The sequence below is a fragment of the Solea solea genome, chromosome 3 (assembly GCF_958295425.1).
Source record: "Solea solea chromosome 3, fSolSol10.1, whole genome shotgun sequence".
Classification (NCBI taxonomy): domain Eukaryota; kingdom Metazoa; phylum Chordata; class Actinopteri; order Pleuronectiformes; family Soleidae; genus Solea; species Solea solea.
The window spans coordinates 28,751,954-28,772,965 of NC_081136.1; the positions used below are offsets into that span (position 1 = coordinate 28,751,954).

At 42.9% G+C, this 21,012-nt stretch overlaps 2 protein-coding genes across 2 annotated transcripts; one reads left to right on the forward strand and one right to left on the reverse strand.

The window, feature by feature from the left end:
- Positions 1-1,465: 1,465 nt before the first annotated feature.
- atxn10 (ataxin 10) lies at positions 1,466-7,974 on the forward strand. Its single transcript, XM_058625687.1, has 11 exons — positions 1,466-1,616; positions 2,442-2,633; positions 2,877-2,962; positions 3,068-3,164; positions 3,289-3,447; positions 3,566-3,646; positions 3,921-4,077; positions 4,522-4,639; positions 4,778-4,962; positions 7,065-7,128; positions 7,444-7,974. The coding sequence occupies exons 1-11, from the start codon at positions 1,486-1,488 to the stop codon at positions 7,626-7,628; spliced, it is 1,455 nt and encodes a 484-aa protein (XP_058481670.1). The 5' UTR covers positions 1,466-1,485; the 3' UTR covers positions 7,629-7,974.
- A 1,485-nt stretch (positions 7,975-9,459) lies between these two features.
- On the reverse strand, positions 9,460-20,726 carry wnt7ba (wingless-type MMTV integration site family, member 7Ba). Its single transcript, XM_058625688.1, has 4 exons — positions 20,336-20,726; positions 18,370-18,596; positions 13,190-13,461; positions 9,460-11,749 (listed from the first exon to the last, which is right to left on the reverse strand). Exons 1-4 carry the CDS (start codon positions 20,416-20,418, stop codon positions 11,270-11,272), a joined length of 1,062 nt encoding a protein of 353 aa, XP_058481671.1. The 5' UTR covers positions 20,419-20,726; the 3' UTR covers positions 9,460-11,269.
- Positions 20,727-21,012: the final 286 nt, after the last annotated feature.

Sequence of the window (21,012 nt, forward strand, 5' to 3'; positions counted from 1 at the left end):
TATGAATTCAGACATTGTTGTCGTGCGTGGACTGTTACCGTTTGATGTTTACCCCGTGTTATTTGTGTTGACTGACCAAAATGTTGAATGCGCATCACATGATAATAAAAGGATTCACCTACAGACTTGCTCCCAACATTGACTGTGTTTTGTACCACGAGGCTGTGCCACCACCACCATCTGTGAACAATAAAGACTGCAGTTGTGTTTTGTGCTGCAGAAAGTGCCAACGCTGCAGCTCAAAACCAGTTTAGTTATTCTGAGGTTTACAGAATAACTAAAATCTAATGGGATGTCCAGTTCTTTCCTGTAACTCAACTCTTCAGATTCCTCGTCAGAGCACACCACTTCCAGTTTGTGAGGAGATTTCCAGTTATTCTGCTCAAAAGAATGAATAATGGGAATCCTATAATGGGAATGTTTGGTTTTTGGAATACCCGCCTTACAGCAGACAAATTGCTTGAGATGGATACCTCTTACATTTATAATCTACCCTCTTCCATGTTGATCTGCCTTTCACCGCTGCTGTGCCGTGCCTGGCCAGTGAAAACACAAGGGACAAGTTTACAGGGGAAAATATTGAAATCTAAAATTCACCACTCTACATGGAAATCGGAGCGGATTTGTCCTGTGGCTTTCTTTGATGCAGCTGCAACAATTGTACCACAACTTGCCTTGCATGGCTCGACAATTCCAACCTTGTGAAACATCGTTTTAAGGCGAGTTGATTGAAGAAGCAGCTGCAGCTCATACAAATCTTCCATCTCAGAAATGAGTGGGTGTAAAACTGTAGAGCATATAAATATAGTAATGATGATGATGTTTTAACCAGTGATGATAATGTTGGATGATAAAAGGCTGGATGTGTTTTTTTTTTGTTTGTTTTTTTCTCTCTCGAGTGTTGATATAGTCATTTTTAACCTAGTTTATGCAATTCAGGTTTCAGCTCTTATTATCTTTATCTGGACAGATATCGTGATGTATCACTCTATGATTGTCTTTAAATACACTGACTATGAGAGAATCATTCTTTTTGTGATATTATTGGTATTGTGGACCATGTATCACATATTTTATCGTACCCTGTGATTCCAACCCCTGAAAGAGATTATATCGGACTGGTATCGGTATTGGTTGATGGGCTTTTGATATCGGTAACGCATATCAGACGCCAAAGAGCCATTCCTAAAAATTATGGACATTTATTATAGAGCTGATGACGAAGCGTGAAGAGAGGATAAGTGAAGGCAATCGAAATAATTTTGTACTGAAATACATTTCTTGACTCACTTATTCCCAAAATGAGTAACTTCATCCCAGTCCTTCCTACTTTAAGTGGTAGCTGCGGTGATTCTCCATCCGAGGCTTTTTATCTCTGTGAAAACAGCAGCACATGCTCTGACTCCACCCTCGTCCCGGATTGAACCAATAACACGGCGCAGATTACGCCGGATGTTCCACCCACACTCATGAAGACAGCTAAACATGGAAGCTCTTATGAATAGCAACCTGGACATGTCGGCGTCTATCGCTGGCATTTTGAATGAAAACCCCCGTCCCGAGCACCTGCAGGCTCTGAAAACATTTACGGCTGCCTTACGGGACAAGGACTTCAGGTGCGGACAGCGTCATTTACCGCAGCTTTTCACGGAAGCTGAGGTTGTTAGCTTGTTGGCTAAACTAGCATGAAGTGCAAACGCCGTTAACTACGCACTGTCACTCCGCAGTCATGGTTTACTGTTATTCAGTTATTCCTGTATATAGTTCTTTATCTGAATTATTTTATATCAACAAATGCAGTTTTGTTATTCAGCGACGTGACTGTATTGCTGCTGTTGATATTTACATTAACAGGGGACTTTTTGCCAAGTCATATCATAAATAAGCAAAGGTGGAACCTACTTCAATTAATGATGCTCCTGTCACTGCAATTACTGAAGCATAATGCAGCACTATTTAAATCTATCTTTTGTATGATAACTCGCCTTCTTATAAATAATCATATAACATGTTGTTTCCAAAGTTATAATATCTAGGTAATCGTTTGGTAGTGAAATTTACTATTGGCTGATTGGCTGCCATCAGTGTGATGAAAATGCTCGTATTTACACATCATTAAGTTGAAATTCATCCTCACAAATTTCTCATTGTTATTAAATTCTGGTATAAGTGCATTGGGTATATGTCAATTTCTTGATATACCGATGTATTTGCCATGTATTCCAAAAAGTGTCTGTGACAGATTGCAGTCCGACTATGTGTTCTTGTTGTTGTGGTTTGTTTTATTTTTGTATTAACATTATTTCCTTATTGTTGTACTGTTACTGATGTTGTGTGGTCTCATCTGATTGATTAACTGTGAAAATAATCTTAAGAAACTATTGCACAGAATGCTAATTGTTATCTTTCTCCTTTTTGTTGGTCATCTTGTGTGTTGTCAGGGAGGCTGTGGAGGAGCAGGTGTTCTCTCAGCTGCTGCAGGTCCTGACCAGGCTCAGTGATGAGCTGCAGGCTGCCAGAGGACCCGATGAGGACCTGCATTCTGTGAACCTGCAACTGCAGCTGGCTGCTGAATGCTTCAGAGCACAGAGGAACTCCTGCGTTCAGAGCACACGCAATCAGAGCCTGCTCAGGTGACTACAGATACTGGTCTTCAGCTACAGGGTGGTCTTTCAGCTGTACAGTCTTTCCAAGAATCACCATAGAAATTTTAAAATTTCTTTGACACAGTCTCAGCAAGATAAACATTGCAAAAATTGCATTATATGTATCTGCCTTTTTATGCCAACCTGCCGATCACTTATCCGACCAAAGAAATAAGCAAAGACGCAAATAAATATACACTTAACTCAAAATGATCAAATTCTCTCATTCAGGAATCTTGGTTTCCTTGATGTGTCAGTTAAACTTCTGAATTTCCTTCACACCACAAGTTTGGAAAGCAGAGATAGCATATTTGAAAGTAAGTCATAAGTTGGAAGTTATTTATCCTAAGAAAAAATGTCATAATCTTGGATAAACAATATGATTATTAACCTGTTTATTTGAATTTTCCCATGTTGTCCAGCTCTGCGTTGTGGGGTCCAGTTCCTTGGTAATTTAGCTGTGGGAAACCAAATGTGTAAAGATGACATTTGGCAGCTGAGCTTTCCAGATCTTCTCCTGTAAGTTTGTAACACTATTTTATAACAGCAATGTCAGAAATTATGATTGTAAAACCATTGTAATTTAATTCTTGATTGATAATTTTTACTTTTGTAATAAGTGAAGTCAAACATGTGTGAGCAGGCACCTGCTCAGTGTGGATGATGAGAAGACAGTGAACTACACCTCTATGGTTTTCCACACATGTCTGGATGAAGCCAAGGTGGAAGAGCTTTCAGAGAACATTCAGCTGGCTCTCAGAGTGATGGAGCTCTGCAGAACTCAGCCTGACCTGGATTGGACGTAAGTGTGTAAAGCAATTATTAGTTTATTTAAAGAGTTATAAGTTGTCATCAACTGACTTCTATCAATGTTCTGTTACTAGTTAAGCTTTTAACGTGGTATTTGTATGAATTTACAGGGTTCTCATTGCAACTCAACATTTCCTCAAATCTTCAGCTCTGGTGGAGAACATGTACTCAATGATGTCTCACCATGAAAGGTACTTTACTTTTACTACAGTTCCATACAGCTGCAGGAAGATGAAGATATTTCATAATGAACTGATATTTATCACTGAAACTGACATGCTAAGAGACAGTCTTGTCATTTCTCTATTAGAGAACCTTTCTCAATCCAGATCTGTGATGTTAGTGGTTTCTGATTCTGCAAAACAGTGAAAAAGGCAAAAAATGTTAGTGCGACTTGTCACAGATCACGATCAGAAGCTCAAATGTGTCTTATGTATTTATGATTACATTGTGATTACATTACAGGGTTACATTGCTAGAGCTGCTCTTTGCTCAGCTAAGAGAGGAAGACCCAGAGGAGTGTGGCATTCCACCCAGTGTGGCTCGTTTTCTGGCAAATTGCTTCAAAAACGGTTGTGGAGCTGTGCTTACACTTGCCACTGGTTCTACGTCCAGTGAGGAGGTACAGAAAGTCATAAAAACAGGTCTACTGAGTCTGATTTAAAGGTCCAGTGTGAACGAATTTATGAAATCTGAATGTGAGACTGCATAGTGCAACAAATGGTGAACTCCTCCACTCACACCTCCCTCTGCCATGCTCATCAGGGAACTGTGGCAGACTATGGCAACCCATTTACTCTTTCTTTGTTGTTGGTTTTTGGGTTTAAGTGGATGAAGCCATTCTTCTTTTGAAGAGCTTCTGCTCTAAAACATGATGGTGGAGTTCTAAAGTGCATGTAAAAGGCTTGAACTCTTCTAATTATTACACACTGGACCTTTACTGTATGTGAAGCATTATCGTTTTTTCTTATTGGTAATGTTCTTGCTTTTTTCATAGGTCATAGACAAACATGCACTGCCAAAGAGCATTTTTTGAACGACACCTGCTGGTTGTAATCCCCTGTAGGTCCTGCAGGAGGCACTGACAGTGATCAGTCTGCTGGATGTTTTGTGTGAGATGACCTCAGACCACAGGCAGTTCATGTTCCTACAGGACCACCCCGACCTTCTAGTATCCACCGTTGGTAAATGAAAACGCACTCACCTACTCTCCAGATTCTCATTAAATCATATAGTGAACCAACATGCATTCGCTCAAATTTTAGCTTTGGTCATTTAAATGTCTTTTCCACCATTTCCTCAACCCTTGCTTTCCCCCACAGAGCTCCTTCAGCAGGTGCACGCCGTAGGGAAGGCCAGTAAGAATATTTTCAGCCCTGCTCAGAACTTCTCCTCCTTAAGTGGCGATGGAGACTCTTCCTCACATTCCCCTGTTATCAGCTTCAAGGCCCACCTCGTCCGGCTGATAGGAAACCTCTGTCACAGTAACACTAACAACCAGAACAAGGTATGTTGAATTGACTGATTGACAAAAATGCAGATGATAGGGTTACATGAGTAGTCGCAAATGAATATGCTTAAAGTTGAACATACGCATATATCCCAAATCCATACTGCACTTGGGAGACACAGTTTCTTGTTATTAGGTATAAGCTAATTTAGTGAACAAGGCCAAGACAATGGGAAGAAGAAGAAGAAGCGTATTTGGGCTTTGGACATTTTCTAGGGTTTTCTGACACTTTATAGTCTAGATTATAGTCAGTAACTTAATACTGAGGCTGTTGTCAATTTAAGATGTATTATAACTCTGGCAGGAAGGAAAACATTTATTTGACAGAACTGAAATATATATAGGTCCTTAAGAGTAATTTCTTCATTAAAGCACAATTGGGTCCAATATCAAGAGCACAATGAGAGGTCAGGGAGGCCCTCCTGGTTTCGCTTTGACGGAAGTACCTCCGCACTAAACCAGAAGAACACTCGATGAGCACAAACGTCTGACAAGGCCAACACCCTGACTCACCATTTTAAATAAAGAGGAAAAAATTCTTGGATCCGCCCGTTTATCCAGATCCACTCCAGAATTCAATGGTCACGCTCCACCCATCATCCAACTACATTTCATAGAAAACCATTTAGTTTTTGACAAATCCTTCAGACAGACAGACAGACGGACTGCAATGAAAACATAATGTCCTTGGTGGAGGTAATAATAATCTTTTTCAGAGTGCAGGTTCTAGTAATGTACTGTTGTATCAAACCACATTATTTCCCTAGGGCTGGGAATAAGTGAGGAGTGCACAAAGTGTAATATCTAATGGTGCATGAGGCCGAGTGTTCTCGCGACTGCAAGCTTACGAGTTCTTTCAACACAACAGCTTGGTTTTGTGCTGAAATATGAAACATTCCCTCCGTCATGATTTTATCACTTTGTCTCCGTCTGTCAGCATCCCACTATTAACATAAAAAAAGAGATAAATAATGATGTGGATGGGGAGGAGTTGGCCTCTATCTATGGCCCATTATAGACTCAGTCCTACTTAATAGAAACAGATTTGTGGAATGCTTGTGGGATGGCCACCCTCAGTTGGCCTCTCTATAATATTTATGGATGCTGATCTGTGGTCTGTCAGTGGTCAGAAATCGCCCCATATCTGTTTTCACTAAGATCTCTTCCAGTAAACCAAATGTCATTCTCTTCACCTTTGGGAGAAATTTAAGATGTGCATGCAAAGCACTGAACTGCATGTACTGAGTCGAAGTCAAGGCCCAGTCACTTGTCATTCAACTCTTCATGAGTTTGGACATAAAAAAATGGAAAATGCAGACCTGGGTGCTTGTGATAGCAACTTTGTTTCTTTGACAACTGAAATGGCATCTCCATTTTCCAAAGCTCTGCTGCTTGGTGGCGCTCTGGAGCTCCTACAGGTGCCACAATGGTGAGAGAAAAGCAACAGTAAGCAATGACACAGAGCAGATCACCGTGTTGTGACAATCCCAGACTCGAACCCACAACCACACTGTTGCTTTAGTGTGGACACGATACTTGGGTTGAATGCATTTCCTTCCATATTGAGCTTGCCCTTTGTTTTTTTCTTCAAACAACAATAGCTGGCGAGTCTGTCGCTCGACCAAATGCTCCATTTACTGAAATGTTATGGAAGATTTAAATGGTACTGATGAGACCTATACTCTTATTTCTCTGAGAATGGGAAGTCAGTCTGTGCTTGTGGCATGTTTGCTTTGTCAGACCACAGGAAGCATGGACATCAGACAGAAAGAAAAACCTATTGCTGCTATTGTTACTTCTTTTGACAGTTGCTTTGAAAGAAGACTCACAAAATTAGAAACATTTTCTATTTAGAATTTTATAATTTGTGTCCCAAGTTTATGTAGGATACTTACTTTGGGTCATTGTATACAAATACAATAATGACTTTGTGGAAATTAGACTTTATTAAGCCAAGATAGATAGATAGATAGATAGATAGAACTGGGCCAATGTTTCATGACTGTTTGAGAAAATGTCAGCACTTCCAGATGTTATTCAAACTGATCCATCAATGTCATTAATTTCTCTGACATCTCAATGAATTTGTTTTTTTTCAGGTGAGAGAAGTGGAAGGCATTCCTCTCATCTTGGACAACTGCAACATAGACAGCAACAACCCATGTATCCTTTGTTTGATCACGTGTCATTGTTGTTCAGATTTCATTGTGACACTTGGAATGTAGCCCTGACAAAGGCCACTGGTTGACACATGTTAGCTCTTCTTAAGTTGACGTAGCCATTAGAATGAAGGCCTTTTAAGTGCCTGGATCACCTTCCATTCTGAATTACCTCTTTTATGTTTTGTTTTTTTTATGCACACTCTGCAATCTTAGGTAAAGGAAAGCAACTGCAATGGAATTAGTCAGTGCATTTGAATCACCACATACATATTTCTGTGAATTTCTGATGTTGCTGTCCTTAACTGGATGCCTCTAGTCATCAGCCAGTGGTCCATCTTTGCCATCAGGAACCTCCTGGAAAACAACCGGCAGAACCAGCAGCTGGTGGCTGAGATGGAACGCCGTGGCCCCGCTGACTACTCTGCTCTCAGAGAACTGGGTTTCCTGGTGGAGGAACGAGACGGAAGCTTGCTGCTCAAAACTGTGAGGAAAGACTCATAGATGCCTCGGAGATGCAGCCAGGAGAAAGTGAGATCCTCAACCCACTAGCAGGTTTTCAAGTGAAGTTATTGTTGAGAAGGGAATAAAGTACATGTGCGCCTTCTTGTGTGAACATGTACTCTAATGTTAACAAGTGCATACAGTATTAAGCTTCCTCTGCAGGTAAATGTCTCTTCCTCTATCAAACAGGAAACAAAATGGCCGTACATCACAGATATAGTAAACTAAGTAACACTTTTTAAATAAGATGTATCCGTAGAAGAGTTAATACTTTTCAACTATTGCAATGTAACCTATGCTGCTCAGATAGACCTATCGGAATACTTGACTCACAAAAGCCCAAAAAGTACAGGCAAACTCATGCTGGTAACATTTGGCAAGTGTAGTGCTTTGTGGTTTAATCCCAAAAACAAAGAGCACCACAGTATCTTGGCTTTTCCCTTTGTTTAATTCCAGCCTTGTAGTGACTTCTGCAGCAGCCGTGAAACAGAATGACCAAAAAAAAAAACATGACGTAATCAAACCTCCTTACCACCTTACCTTATTAAACTGTGCTGCCTTTGCCAGAGGAACAAAGGCTTATTTTCCTCTTCCAAAATGCTTAAAATATCCTCCGATCTTAAGTAACATAGTAATAGTCATTAGTCGTATTATAGTCTAAGGGCCAAAGTGCAGAATGCAGTAACTAACAAACTATGCATGTAATGCACAGTCATTTAAACAACGCTCAGTAAAAGTGTGAGGTAATCACTGTGTCTCTGCTTGCTTTTGCAACGCCGTTAGTATTAAGGTCTTCTACTAATGATAATCTCTGGCAGGCTGTACACTGAGAGGTGTAATGTTGCGGTTATTCCAATAATGAGTTTTATACTCAACTTATTGAATCTTATCCTTCATCTTCATCACTTTTAATCCTCTATCTCTATCCTGCTTTGATCCTGTAGGTAAATAAGGTGTGAGCGCTGATGGCATGCATCATCAATCACTAACCGTCTTTAAACTCGGTTCACTGAGTTTATGATTTACCTCTTTGACTGCCTCTCTTCTCTTTTGAGCATGCTTTATTTATATTTTCTAGAGTGCAAAGACTTTTCTACTATATAGTGTTTACCATACTTCCTCTTAAGCTGTAGCTTTGTGTGTGTGTGCGTGTGTGTGCTGCTTAAGTGACTGCGGGTCATTAATCGATAGATGAGAGTATACTAAAAGTCTGCGTCCGAAGAGTGAGTGCATGAATTAATGAGTGAGTGAGTGAGTAGTGAACCAGAGCAGAAGCATTAGTTTGCAGAATGACATCCCTCTCTGCTCCTGCTATCGCTGGATAAGCTGAATAATCCTGACACCTCAACAATGCCGTGCTTTTCAGTCCTGTCCACACCCTGCTCCACCCTGTTTGCTCTGCCTCTGATTTTTAATGACAAAATGTATTGAAACAATCGACTCGACTCTCCCCTCAATCCGCCGGCATAGTGGAGGGAGCTTATGTGGTTCCGGTCCCTAGGATTTCAGGCGGCTAACAAAACAGCTGTTACTCGCGCTCGACTGGCTGGCTGCAATGCTTTTCAGCCCCACAGGAAAGAGGCTGTGTGAGTCAGTCGTGCTGAATGAGGTGGCATGACCACGGTCGTCTGTTCACCTCCCTAACACATTAGCACCACAGCAGTGGAGATTATAAATTCTTGTTTCCCACATCAGCGTTTTATTCTGTAGGCTTCTTTTAGTTGTTGTCTTTGTGCCTTCTGGTTTGATAAATTACCTTTAAAGCAAAAATACTTCTTCAGGGTAAAAAAAAGAAAAAAAGAAGTCATTTTCAAGTTTCAGTCAAATGATATGTTTATTTAATGCCTAATAAAGAATTGTGTGTGACAAACAGGTTTTTTTGTAATGATTTTAATGAAGCCAATAAAGGCCAGATTTGACATAAAATTCAAGAGGCATGAAAAGGATACTCAGGTTTTATTGATAAAAAAGGAAAAAAAAACTGTCCATGTTTGTGAGTGAACAATTCACTTTGATAATTAGCTGTATTTCATGTCATAACTACACTTTTTGGAAGCATCGAGTCGCTCCTTGTTACTGAAAGAACAATTTAAACAAATGGAAACACAGAAATGTCAATTCTCTAAATTCCAATGTACTATTGTGTCATTCAACAGCGTCCACCAGGTTACCTGGTTCCCACTGAAGAGTGACATTGATTTATGAAAGATCAGAAAGAACCGAAATGGACAATCTGGGCTACTTGGATAGAACACAACGAGTATTTACACTTTTTTTTGAACTTTTGATCAAAGACATACATTCCAAATAAGTTATAGCTCTCAAATCTGCATACAATGACATAAGAAAACACTGGTAAATAATTGCGACTTTGTTTTCCACCGATAAATGACATAAAGTGCCACGTTCCTCATATAAAAATATACTCTTCAAATTGTTTTGTAAGTTATATAAAGCCTAAATAAACATTTCTGAATACATTAAGGGTGCTTTCCAAAAATAACTTTAAAGGCCTTTGATGCTCCCGTACCCCTTTCAGTGTGGTTATGGCACATGCCATCCACCCAGGCAGGCCTAAACCGCGCTGGAAGGCCTTGTGTAAGCAGAGGCCACGCTGTGGAATTCCACGTCTCCGCCGTTCATGGGAATGTTGGATGCATCTGAACCTGATTGCACCTCTATGGAGTTCCACTGAGGCTTACATGCTTTTCTCAGAAGTTAAGAGCCCTCCAAAAACAAAACAATGAACACAGTCAGGAGTTTAAGTGCTGCTGAAACTGACAAGTTGGATACTTTAAATAGTATGTCAGTGGTTTCTGCCTCTTTGGCTCTTGGTGTAACAAAGGGTCTGGCCCCTGGTGGGAATATGTCCATGAGAGAGAGTTTCAGCAACAGCACCCGATAGCACCAGCCCCACCCCCCCCAATTAGTAATATCCAATGAAGAAACAGGAAGACTATGTGAGTGCAAAAGAAAAATAATACGTAGCGAAAGTACCTCACGGACCACTGATAATGTGGATGAGAGAAAAAAGCTGTGAAGTGAGTAAAAAAAAAATGTCACCTAGACCTTGAATTGAATTTGCTCTCCGTCCTTTTAAGACTGAAAGTTTTGATACTTTTACATAAATAATTTTGTTTTTGTTTTTGTTTTTTTTTATTTTCAGTGTTCAAACAGAATACAGTGTGAGTGTACAGTGAAAAACGTTCAACGGGAGCCTCTCGTCTTTCATGGCAGTCCAATGCACTTTGTCTCCACTTAGCATGTATCCAGTCCTCTCGTGAGCCAACCGTATTCTGCAGCTTTTTTGCCCTCTTGTGCGGAATCTCTGTCACGTGTGAGCTCCGAGTCCCTTCGACCCGCAACTTGTTTCGTGTCACGTCACAGCTTCGCGCCGTCAAGCGTGCTTTTCCGAGATGCCGAGTGACTGTTTTTCCTCATAACTCTCCAGACTCTTTTGTTCCATCCCACGGCCAACTTTCTGTTCTTTAAAGATTTCCAAATAGGCTGTCACAATGTGCAAAATGTTGAATAAATACTTCAAAAGTCCACTTTTATCATATCCTCGTACCTTCTAATCCAGTTCTGCCAGTTCCCCCCCCCCCTCTCCTCCTGTCCATACCGTCCAACTTGCTTGTTCCCTACTTGCAGGTGAAAACCTCGGACTTCTCACTGCATGTGTTGCACTTCACAAAACAGCACCAGTGGAACTTGCAGTTGCACTGCCAGACGCGCGTGTAATGGTGCGTGTTGTAACCCCGGCCGCAGCACATCACGTTACAGCTGTCCGTGTGGGTGGAGGTGCCGTTGCACAGCCTGCCTCGTGTCCCTGTGCTTCCTGTAGCCGTGTCCTCCTCACAGTAGTTGGGCGAGCGCTCCAGGTAGACCAGGTCTGTGTCCGTGGGCTTCTGGTAGCCCCGGGCCTCTTTGAGACGCAGGAAGGAAGGCTGGCGGAGCCGAGACGCCCGGACGGGCTCTACTTGAACCGCTTCACTGTAGCGCTCCTTCAGCAGGTAGCCGATCTCTCTGAACTTGGGCAGAGTGATCCAGCAGGTCTTAGTGGTGCATGAGCCGGAGACACCGTGACACTTGCACTCGAGCTTCATCCTCTCCTCGAGGATCTAGACACAGAGACGGACAGTACAGGTTAGCTCAGTGTTGAGTAGACGAGACTCTCGTGTTATTCTCTTCCACATGTCTGCTTGTACCTAAATTATATAAAGGACCTTTTATTTTTAAAACTTTAAAGCAATTTTACCCCTATACAAACACACTTATGTTCAAATGCAGTCTCATAGCCAATGTTGCGCTAGTAAAGGGGAGACTGCCGCAAACAGATTGGAGCAGGTTGTTCAGCGATTTGATGCTTCTTGACCCCACCCGCCCCTGCACTGCAGCTGTATACACACAAACACTCCCTCAGTCAGGTCCCATAGTATCACTTTAAGGCCCACTTATACTCCTTTTTTGGTCCGTTTTACGTCCCAAACGTCCCCTCTGTCACTACTCTACATGCCTCTTTTGTGTTGGTATGGACGTTCGTTTACACAGTACTTCCTCTAGAGGGCAGTGCTGAGTACATAAGTTGCATTTTTTTATTGTGCTTGATATGAAATAGACTGAAAAGTGTGTGGATTTCGCGGCGGTGGAATGTTAGACGTCTGAATGTAAGACGTCCCGCAAATAAGGAAATTACTTGTTGGTGTTGTCGATGCGAGAGATCGATGATGATGACTTTTGACAGCTTGCTTCACCGGATAGCCCCTCGATTTAAAACCACAGCGTGCCACTGAGTGAAGCCGGGTGCCTGGCAGTTACTCTCTGTTTTCTGGCTGCAGGGATGAACCAGTTTTCCAGTTCTTTCGCTGTAACTGGAGGTTGCTTCTTTTCATTTTTCTATTCTATTTTCTATACAGTATAGTGTGGACTCTATACTGCCCCCGCGATTTCCGGTGATATTGCTCCGTTTCGTTCAAATAAACGCAAAGTACGGACAAAGTTGCCATCCGTCTCCGTCTTTTGCGTAAAGGCACATTCAGGCTAGGTATAATGTGCCTTTACCGGACCCGTATAAATGTGCCTTTACAGACGAAGGGCGCGACATACGCGTAACATTGCATGGTTTCTGTTTATGAAGATGTCACCGAGCCAGAATAACAACAACAAAAGTTTCACACTGCAGCTTTAAAATACAGCCCCCTGCTCATAAGCTGGGTTTTCTGCAGGCACGTCAACTTTTCAGCACACTAACCAGTAAGCCAACTTAATGTCAGAAACCTGGAGAAAATAACTTATACCCCATAACTGGAGTCTCTAATTAACTTTACCTTTCCTCAGACCACAAAATAGCGTGACAGGCCGAGAAAACTGACCAGAGCTTTTGTGCAACCATGTGCGTATGGAGTTACATTGTGGTTTGACTGGGAACCAGATTTGTGTTATAATGCCACGCAAACATTTTCAGATGACAAAATTGACAGGTGTTTTCCATTGGGGCCGAGCTTGACGTTGATGTGAAAACAGTGAAACGTCAGTGTTTCACAGTCGGCCGACTGTGTTACCTTTCGTCCTGCCTCATTGTTATGCAGGTTCATCAGCCGCCGGGCGTTTTTCTTGATCTCTCGGGCGTCCACGAAGCGCCGCGAGAACTCCACGCCGTACTTGACGTCGGCGGAGCAGCCTCCCCACTTCCAGCCCTCCTCTTGGTCGTGGTAGCCCTGCTTTTCGCGGTCACAGCCGCAGTAGCTCAGGTTGCCTTGACTGCAGGCTGCGGTCACTGCGTGCGCCACACCGGCTGCAGTGATGGCGTATGTGAATGCTGCCTCCCTGCTGCCTAAAGAGAATAGAGAGGAATCTGAATAAATAGAGACAACAGGGCAACGATAGCATTCCCGGCTAATATGTCGCGTCATAAAAATCACTGCAATCGTTTCTAAAAAAAGTTCAGTCATCGCGGTCGTCCCATCATAAGAGGAACAAGAACTGCATACTTGTCTCTCAGTTTTGCAGTTATGGCACGAGCAGGATTCCCAGCCTGTGAAAACAGTTGTACAATGTTTTCTTGGCTGGAAACTTAACAGTGTTGTATAAACTGTGGATGTCGGGTTTGAAATAAGTGGACATGGTTATTGAGGCAGTGGTCATCAAATGAAAGATGCCACTCGGTTGCACAATGGGAAAGTTAGGATCCAACATTTCTGGAGTTTGACTCACACAAGAGACCCGAACATCACAACGTCTGCTGCGTTGACTTCAATTTAAAAGGGAGAGAGTTCTTATTCTGACTCTGAATCTGTATGTGATATCGTGCTATATTTTAAATGTTTTTTAAAATCGGTATAGTGGTTAGCACGCTTGCCTTTGCAGCAAGAAGACCGGGGTTCGAGACCCGGTCAGAACGAGGGCCTTTCTGCATGGAGTTTGCCTGTTCTCCCCTGTATGTGTGGGTTTAATCCGGGTTTTCCGGTTTCCTCCCATTCGTTAAATGAGACGCTCCAAATTGACCGTGAGGGTGAATGGTTGTTGCAGTCTCTATGTGGCCCTGCAATGGACTGGCGATCTGTCCAGGGTGTACCCCGCCTTTCTCCCTATGTCAGCCCCCCCGCGATCCTCATGTGGAGGATAAAAGGGTAAAAGACGGATGGATGAAAGCACAAATTTCATCTGCCACAACTTCTACACCAAGGGAGACAAACTCATTATAGTTCAGGGGGCCACATCCGGCGGGGTTAGTAAGTGGGGCCGGACCAGTAAAAAAATAGCATAATAACCAATGAATAACAAGAACTCTGAATGTTTTCCCTTTGTTTTACATTCAATGAAGTATCTTGCACAAAACATGACATTTCTTGAGAAAAACAAGTGCAATTTCGGAAATATTATGTGCATTACAACCTACCGAGCACAGTGGATCCTATAAAGGCACAAACATTTAGTTACATGTATCTGGAACTAAAAAATAAAGTATAATATTTGACATCCAATTTTGACGAATCCATCCTGCGGGCCGGATAGGACCCTCTGGTGGGCCGGTTCTGTGCCGCGGGCCGTATGTTTGACACCCCGTTCTACACAGTTGATAAACATATTTTGAAAAATATTCAAAATGTAGCGTGCTGTTAAACAGTGGTTGATTATTTTCAGGCGGGACTTCTTTTTACGGGGGGCGACCGCTCGTGTTGTTCCGTCACATCAAGGCAGTGCTTGAACACGCGGTGTGTCTTTTCTTTTAGCGGCAAAAGAGTGAGATTGATGATGTCAGAAGACAGCGTGGGATCATGGGAAGGTGTTTGGTCTTGTCCTGCGTGTTTGCACTTTATGGGGAAGAGTTTCACGGACAGAATGCGCAGCAGTCATGATCCATAAGTGACACATGGAAAAACAAAAGACACACTGGCTAACGAGTAGTACTGAGTATTATACCCACAATGGGTAAAGAGTATGGCATCATTAAAAGATGTTTCCACAATTTAACCAAATTGTTTTAATTGTTAAACCAATGAATCCGTCTAAAATATATACTATAATAACACACTAATCGAATAATCATTGCAGCCCTACTAATATACTCAGTGAACCCCTTTGTTTTATGATGCACAGTATATATAAATAAATATCTGCCACTCAATTATCTCCGCTTCATCGCCACTTGAGGAAGCCTCAGCAACATTAATCTCACTTTCCCTTTATTTAAATACATATCCCAGCGTAGTAACAGATTGTACTTCTCCTTTGCACATGTTTCTAATCTCATAATATCTCAGATGTTTTTCTTCCCCCGTCTTGTTCCATATCTCTGGTCTGCATCAGTGGACTTGTCACAGTGAAAACTATAGCGAGAGCGGTAAAGAAAACACAAGTGACATCTGCTGGCGGACTGCAGCAGCAGCTCTCTCTGCATCAGCACTTGTGCCCGTCTCGCAGTGTCTTCTTGTTTTTCATCAATGGAATTTCTCACACGGCTTGAGTGTCACTCCGTGTGCGTCTTAGCCGCTATTACGGCGAATGTTGAAATAATCTGTGGCCAGTCCTCGCCGAGATTGTGCTTTTGTCCGTCACCATTTGAACTTCAGAGTAAACACATTTATATTTATGGTGGGGGAAATGAATTTATTGGCACAACAATTGGTAACGGGATATCCCCCTCTCCAATCAGGATAATGCTGGGCCTTTGTTCTTCTCAATAGCCCAGAATATTAATGCATGGCGTCTCTGGTAGAGGCGATTCTAATGGCTCCCTTCCAACCCTGACAAACTCACCCGCTGAAACCGTCGGGCCTGCGGTTCCCCGAGTCCATAACTCATAACAAACTCTGAAGTCGTCTCTCATCAGCCGAAATCCGCGACCCATTCACATGTATTGTATGGGGAGTGTTTCTCAAGGCATCGGGGCGCATGCAATAGCCAAACAGCCATCTCCTCGTGCCGTGATTTGTTTTGATTGTACGGCCGTGCATGCAGGGTTCCATTGTTGCCATCCAGCTGCTGGAGCTGACTTCAATTAGTGGTTAGAATGAATCTCTCTGTTCTCCCTCAGTCCTTAATGAGTTCACAAGCCTGGCAGGTCAATCAAACCCGAGTGGCGGACGGTACACGAGCGGCACGAGAGCCGCGCGGCAGCCGCTTTTCGAGGAGCCCCGCGACGATGCCAGTGAATCTGACACTATTGATTTACAGCCCTCAAATTGGTTTTTACACAGATCTAATGAGGTCTAATCTTTCTTTTTAATCTTGCCCAAAACCCTGCTCACGGAGAGGACGCGGCGTAGAAAGCCGAGACCAAAGTGTCTCTTTGTGCTCATTTGCACACCACAAGAGAAAAGACACATTTCCTCTGACAAAAGAAATAAAGGGATCCAGACATCTGCCTGCCCCTCTCCTGTGTAGAAAGTGATTGCTCCCAGAGCTGCTAGATTAAACATGGATCCAAACCCACAGCAAGACCGCAACAAAACATTTCGGACTGAGATGCAATTTAAATGAGAGGTTCACGTCGGAGCAAACAGGCTTCTGTGAGAAATAAAGTGGTCAACAAAGTGGCCTCAAACCAGGGAGATGTGTTCGTGTCTGCATTTACAGATTGCGGTTATAAATCCTCTCAGTCGATGGATGGCACGCCCAGATAAGCCGTAGACCTTTCTTCACAAGAAGGTCTTCACACTCCATTTAGGACTGCTTTGCCTGTGACAGTGTGTTGCAAGCACATGTGATGTTCCACTCGTCAATTACAGGCTAAACCTCCTTTGGGGGACACTAACAAATCCTTTTGTGTTGGACTTCTTTTTTTTTTTTTCCGTTTTAGTGTCTCAAACAAATCAGAGAGTTCTTTGTGGTTGTTGCATGTGGGCTTTTCAACACAAAATGCCTTCACTTAAAGTCTCTTGCCACCCATCTCGAAGCCTGTTTCGTGCCACTTGGGTCGGGGCAGAGATTCGGAGGAGGTCTGAAGACAACGCAAGACAGATGAGGAGACAGGCTCGTGTCCAGGATGACAGAGGCCAGTCGTCGCAAAAAGTGTGATGAATCGAAATGGCAACGCGGCCGAGTGCCATATCCAAATCGGTGGACATTCAAAGCATTGTGATGAAATTTCCACCACGCTGTGCAGCTCGACAGCACATCTCTGATGACTGCTGTGATTTCAAAACGAGGCCACACAATAGTTGGGTTTATAACTCAGTTGTGTCTAAATTCAGGGTCTGCAGTGACCACATTAGATTGAAACTGGCTACTGGCAACGGACTTTGACCGTCCAAGATTATTTCGAATGTCACCTCAGGTCTGCGTCGCGTGCATGTGACTTCTAGCTTTGCGTCCGTGCCACTGAGAGAACTACAACGTTCTACTTTACTGGAACACTTTTAAACATTTGTCCGCTGAGTTCACACGCTGCCGATTCAGCCTGCCGACTCCACGCGCCGTGTTGCCCCCCCGGCGATATTTCTGCGGCGAACGTAGCGGAGCGGCTATCATTCTGAAAGTAGCGGGAACTGGGAAGGCACCCTTGACTTAAAAACACCCACTAAATGTTTTCCTCCCAATCCTCATCGCTGCTCGTCTTTCAGCTTTGATCGTAACCACTGAGGAACTATCATAAAAAATACCTTCAGAGTCTTGCTCCGCTTGTTCCGGAGCAAAGAGGCTAGCAGCGTCAGACGTTACACACTGGAGCTTTAAATTAAATATAACTGTAAACAAAGTGATTGTTTTCAGCGCACAATAAAATTGTCGGTGCGAGGGTTCCTTCTGCTGGAGCCTTAGGGGCAAGTAGTCAGAAGTAGGCTGCATTTGGAGGAGCCCGTGAGTAAAGAAAGGCTTCGTCGCCCCAATGCAGCGACACATTTTGACATCTACTGGCGTCCATATGCAGCCGGTAAAGGCGGCAAAACTTTGGCATTTAAGACTCTGGCCATGAAGTTGAATTTTTTTGTTTGTTTTTTTCAATTCTAGTCAATTCTTTACAGTTCAAAATGACAGATTACCCCACAATACTTACATTGAAAGCAGGGATGGGCAAATCTGATGACACAAACATGTTATTCTCACAGCCAGTGTGCCGGACCATGCGTGACCAAGCACTTCAATCTCTCAATTTGCAAATCGTAGCCACTGATTTAATCAAAGCTAAACATATTAGTCCAATATTTATACTGTACTGCAGTATGCAATGTTTTTTTGTTGTTTTTTTTTTTACCATCACACATAAAGAAATGTGAAGAATCTGAGTATCACACAGACTGACCTACTCTCAGCTCTTGTCCAAAGACCGTCCTCTCGCCCAGAGCCGAGCAGTTCCATCGGCCGTAGCGAAACTGGTACTGACACTCGTTGATTCCCAGCTGGGCGCCCTCACCGATGACGATGATGGCGTCGGGCCGAGTCTGACAGAGGGCCCGCTGACGGGGGGCCAATCCCGGTATCTTGTTGCAGATAATGTTTGCACCCAGGGCCACCACAGAGGACAGTGCCCTGCGAGGAACACACAAGGAAAGAGATAACAATCCTGTCTGGGGAGGAGAGATGGAGACAAAAAATGCACCTGCCTCCTTCAGTAGTTTGATTTAGTTGAGCTTTTTTTCGGCTGTTATTCAACTCAAATTTGCAACTTCTAGACATTTTAGATGTCTGTCAGTTGATTAAAAAGATTTTATTAGTATTAGAATAGAAAAGCCTTTATTGTCGTTGTACTGTGTAGGTACAATGAAAGTGAGGGTGCTCCCGCAGAACAACCCTGCACTGCACAAACAAGTTAACAAGAAAAACAACAAAGGACATCAATAACTGATGCTATAAAAACAATACACTACAGACAGAATAAAAAAAAGAATTCTCTTAACATAGAGAACTGGTGGCAAACTTCAAGGTCAAGCAAATATAATATATACTGTATATATAGACAAATTATGAATAAATTAAAATGACAAAGGGGCTGTAAACATGGCATAGAGGTAATTATTGTCCATAGTTAACTCATTTTGCCAACCACAGACATTTAAATACACTAATTATCTGCATGGGACTGGACAAATACGCTTATTTATGCCAAGACGTTGATTATATATATATCGTTTTTCAGTTTATCGATCTTCTTTGCTCCATTTCACTGGTGCAGCCAGTCTAGAATTATATATATAAATATATATCTACACAATATGGATATATATATATATATATATATACAGTAGGTATAAACAAGAACACATTGCAGTAGAGGCACATTCTCGGCATCCTTCACCCTCTTCCCAGATCACATCATGTGTAATTGAACAGACCTTCGCAACACATGAAAGACAACAATAGTTAATTATAGAAATGGGACTAAACCCAGTTCATTTCTGTCATTTCTGCCCCCCTCCCCTCCCCTGTTACAGAAAACATGAACCACCGCAGCTATTTTAGTTTCCAGGACCTGCCCTTGTTATGAATGAGAGGCATGTATGGTGCAGCAATCATTCCCCTTTGTGAAGGCCTGGCTCTCTTTTAATGTCATAGTAAAGCTCATTACATTGCTCCCGCTCCTATAGACAAACCACGAGGCTGTCCAATATCAACCCCCCCCCCCCCCCCAATCCCATGTGCTGCTTGAAACTTGTCCGACCAGGTGCTTCCAGTGGCTCTGCTTTAATGTGTAAATCCATCAGAGCAGGTTACCTCATCATCGAGAAGATATAAAAATCATAGAGATTACATTTTTGGCTTCATTCCCCCCCAAATGTCGATTTATGGCACGATGGTGACATAAAACTGCTCTAATAATGGGAACAGTCTGCAGCTCTCCTTCCCGTATAGACTGAGATTCCGTCATGGAATAAAAATGTAAATGATTGAGCGACATACATTGACGCACGTCCAAGCAAAGTTTTGACTGACTGGATAATCCATTATTCCATATTTCCCCTTTCCAAACATAATCTCTGCCCCAAGTGCAACCACGACGAATAGAAAAAAAAAATCATAATACAGCTGTTAATTAGTAATATTATAAACACGTCAAACTCTCACGACTTGAAAATAAACCCAGCAGCGACCGTTTTTAATACTTTCTAACTCGTTCTGACTCGACTGTCCAATTTCACCGGTGCGTAATTGACCATTTCATTTTGCGCACAAGGAACAATCAAAGTGCACGTGTCAGGTGAGCTGAAAGTCAACCGGACTTGTGATTAAATCGATGAAGTGCATTATAAACAAACAAACAAAAAACCTACAGGTAGCTTCCGCTGGTGAGGATGAGGAAAATCTGCGGGTAGTAGACGGACAGCAGCGCACTGCGAGAGGAGATGATGAGCATGGTTGCGCATTGAACACCACTTGTGCTGCACTCTTGCGGTTTAGAAAAAAAAAACTGTAGATAACGTGTAAAAAAAAGAGGATGAAGTTTGAACAGATAAATCCGTTTATGTGAGGTCCAGGAGAGTGGATGGCAGGGTGTCGTCTCCTCTCTCTCTCTCTCTCCGCTGTAGAGGGTGGGTGGTGTCTTCAGCAGCGGCTAGTGCAGCCGTGGCGCGCAACAACAGCAGCAGCAGCAGCAGCTCCAAGCTCCGCTGGCCATGTGTTGCTGCTGGAGATGAGATGCTCCATCCTACGGCCGCAGTGCGATCTGCCACCTGGACTGTGTGACAGTGACGGACTGGGTGGGAAAGAAAGAGAGGAGCGAGGGGAGGAGGAGGAGGGCAGTGGAGGGCAGGGGGGTGCAGCAGTCCAGGGCTTCCGGATGTCCGATTCCACAACGTGACGCTCACGTCTCCAAAAATTGATAGTGCTGTCTTATTTGAAGGGTGTCTGTCTGATTCTATCTATCTATCTGTCTGCCTGTCTGTCTGAGTCTACCTACCTATCTATCTATCTATCTGTCTGATTCTATCTATCTATCTGTCTGATTGTC

Bases quoted from the DNA above. Each gene is read 5' to 3' on its own strand.
- atxn10 (XM_058625687.1), top strand. From the start codon at position 1,486: ATGGAAGCTCTTATGAATAGCAACCTGGACATGTCGGCGTCTATCGCT. The intron at 3,165-3,288 runs GTAAGTTTGTAA...ATGTGTGAGCAG, and splicing joins AGCTTTCCAGATCTTCTCCT to GCACCTGCTCAGTGTGGATG. The intron at 7,129-7,443 runs GTATCCTTTGTT...GGATGCCTCTAG, and splicing joins CATAGACAGCAACAACCCAT to TCATCAGCCAGTGGTCCATC.
- wnt7ba (XM_058625688.1), bottom strand. From the start codon at position 20,418: ATGCTCATCATCTCCTCTCGCAGTGCGCTGCTGTCCGTCTACTACCCG. The intron at 18,597-20,335 runs GTAGGTTTTTTG...TGTTCCTCGCAG, and splicing joins CTCACCAGCGGAAGCTACCT to GGCACTGTCCTCTGTGGTGG. The intron at 13,462-18,369 runs GTCAGTCTGTGT...TATTCTCTTTAG, and splicing joins TGGACAAGAGCTGAGAGTAG to GCAGCAGGGAGGCAGCATTC.